The sequence below is a fragment of the Sinocyclocheilus grahami genome, unplaced genomic scaffold (assembly GCF_001515645.1).
Source record: "Sinocyclocheilus grahami isolate Dianchi unplaced genomic scaffold, SAMN03320097.WGS_v1.1 scaffold14024.1, whole genome shotgun sequence".
NCBI lineage: Eukaryota > Metazoa > Chordata > Actinopteri > Cypriniformes > Cyprinidae > Sinocyclocheilus > Sinocyclocheilus grahami.
Genome location: NW_015515168.1, coordinates 2,218 through 3,583, shown reverse-complemented (window position 1 = coordinate 3,583; position 1,366 = coordinate 2,218). Strand labels below are relative to the sequence as shown.

General features: G+C 44.1%; 1 protein-coding gene across 1 annotated transcript in view; it reads left to right on the top strand.

Moving 5' to 3' along the window:
* Nucleotides 1–364: 364 nt before the first annotated feature.
* LOC107579081 (neuroligin-3-like) overlaps nucleotides 365–1,366 on the top strand; it is a gene marked incomplete at its 3' end in the record, with an annotated part of 2,859 nt that continues 1,857 nt past the window's right edge. The window contains exon 1 of the mRNA XM_016264956.1: nucleotides 365–1,070. Coding sequence (XP_016120442.1) covers nucleotides 605–1,070 — 466 coding nt within the window. The remainder of the gene's footprint in view (nucleotides 1,071–1,366) is intronic.

Below are 1,366 nucleotides of genomic sequence, written 5' to 3'. Positions count from 1 at the left end.
CCAAAAAGCCTAAATACATTTTGAACATGATGCCTGTTGTTTTATAATGTTTATTTTGTTTTGTTTACATGGTTTTGCATTATAAAGTTAATTTAAACTTCTTTTTTGCTTAAAAAGTGTGCTTGCGCTGTCTTTCTTTAAAATAAACGGGACTTGGTTTGATATTCAGTTATCTAATGCTATGACATTCATGCATTTTAAGTTTGACATTAGGTGTTTCTTTTTGGGGCCACTGTATGATGAGTCAAACTGTGTTTTCTAAAGGAATTATTAATATGGTTCATATTCTGACCAAAATCTATGTGTATATGTCTGATGTTGAGAGGTTCTGGCTCTTACATCCTGTTTGTGTGTATTTCAGGTTTGTGCTGAAAGGATCTGTGTGCTGGAAAAACGAACAGCATCACCTGCTGAAATCATCAACCAATATGGAGCACTTGATGGTGCACATCTGGCTGCGGAGATGCACACTGGATCTGCCTGAGTGTGTGGTGCATGTTTGTTTTTGAGCGCTAGAGTGAGATTGTGTCAAAGCAGAGAGTGTCATTGAGCTGCTGACAGAGATTTATCAGTGTGAACGTGTGTGTGCTGTTAAGAAGGGACCATGTGGCACACACAGTCAGCAACTTACCTGCTGCTTACCCACCTGCTCTGCCGACCTTTGAACTTTGCTCTGTGTTGGCTGCTTGTGTGGTTGATGTGGTCAGTCTCCATGGCAACAGCACTGACCTACCAGCCCACAGTAAACACAGCACTTGGCAGGCTAAGGGGGATGCGGGTTGCTGTGGCAACGGAGGGTCTAGGCCCTGTGGATCAGTACCTGGGTGTGCCTTACGCTGCCCCACCTGTAGGAGAGAAGCGCTTCATGCCACCCGATGCTCCATCGGCCTGGTCCGGTGTACGGAACGCCACCCGCTTCTCTCCTGTCTGCCCGCAGACTGTTCGCAATGCAGTGCCCGACATCATGATGCCTGTCTGGGCCACCTACAACCTTGACACGGTCGCTACGTACCTGCAGGAGCAGAGTGAGGACTGTCTGTACCTGAATATATACGTACCCACACAAAGCGGTGAGTACACATGCAAAATGTACACACACATTCCTTCATTCGTATACAGAACACCACTGGTTTGGTTCTTGGTTCCTCCAATGGTTTCTCCCTCATCTACGTACTGTAAATATGCTAAGGAGTTTTTACTCACCACTTGAGGGTTTGTAGGGCACTATTTTTGCTTTTCTTTTCCATTTATGTGCTTTGTTTTCCTTTGAGGCAATGTGTTCATTCAGACGGTTCATGTTACTTAACATATGTTTTTTTTAAATCACCAATTCCTATGTTGCATTTTAGATCTTCTTTTTATTGCA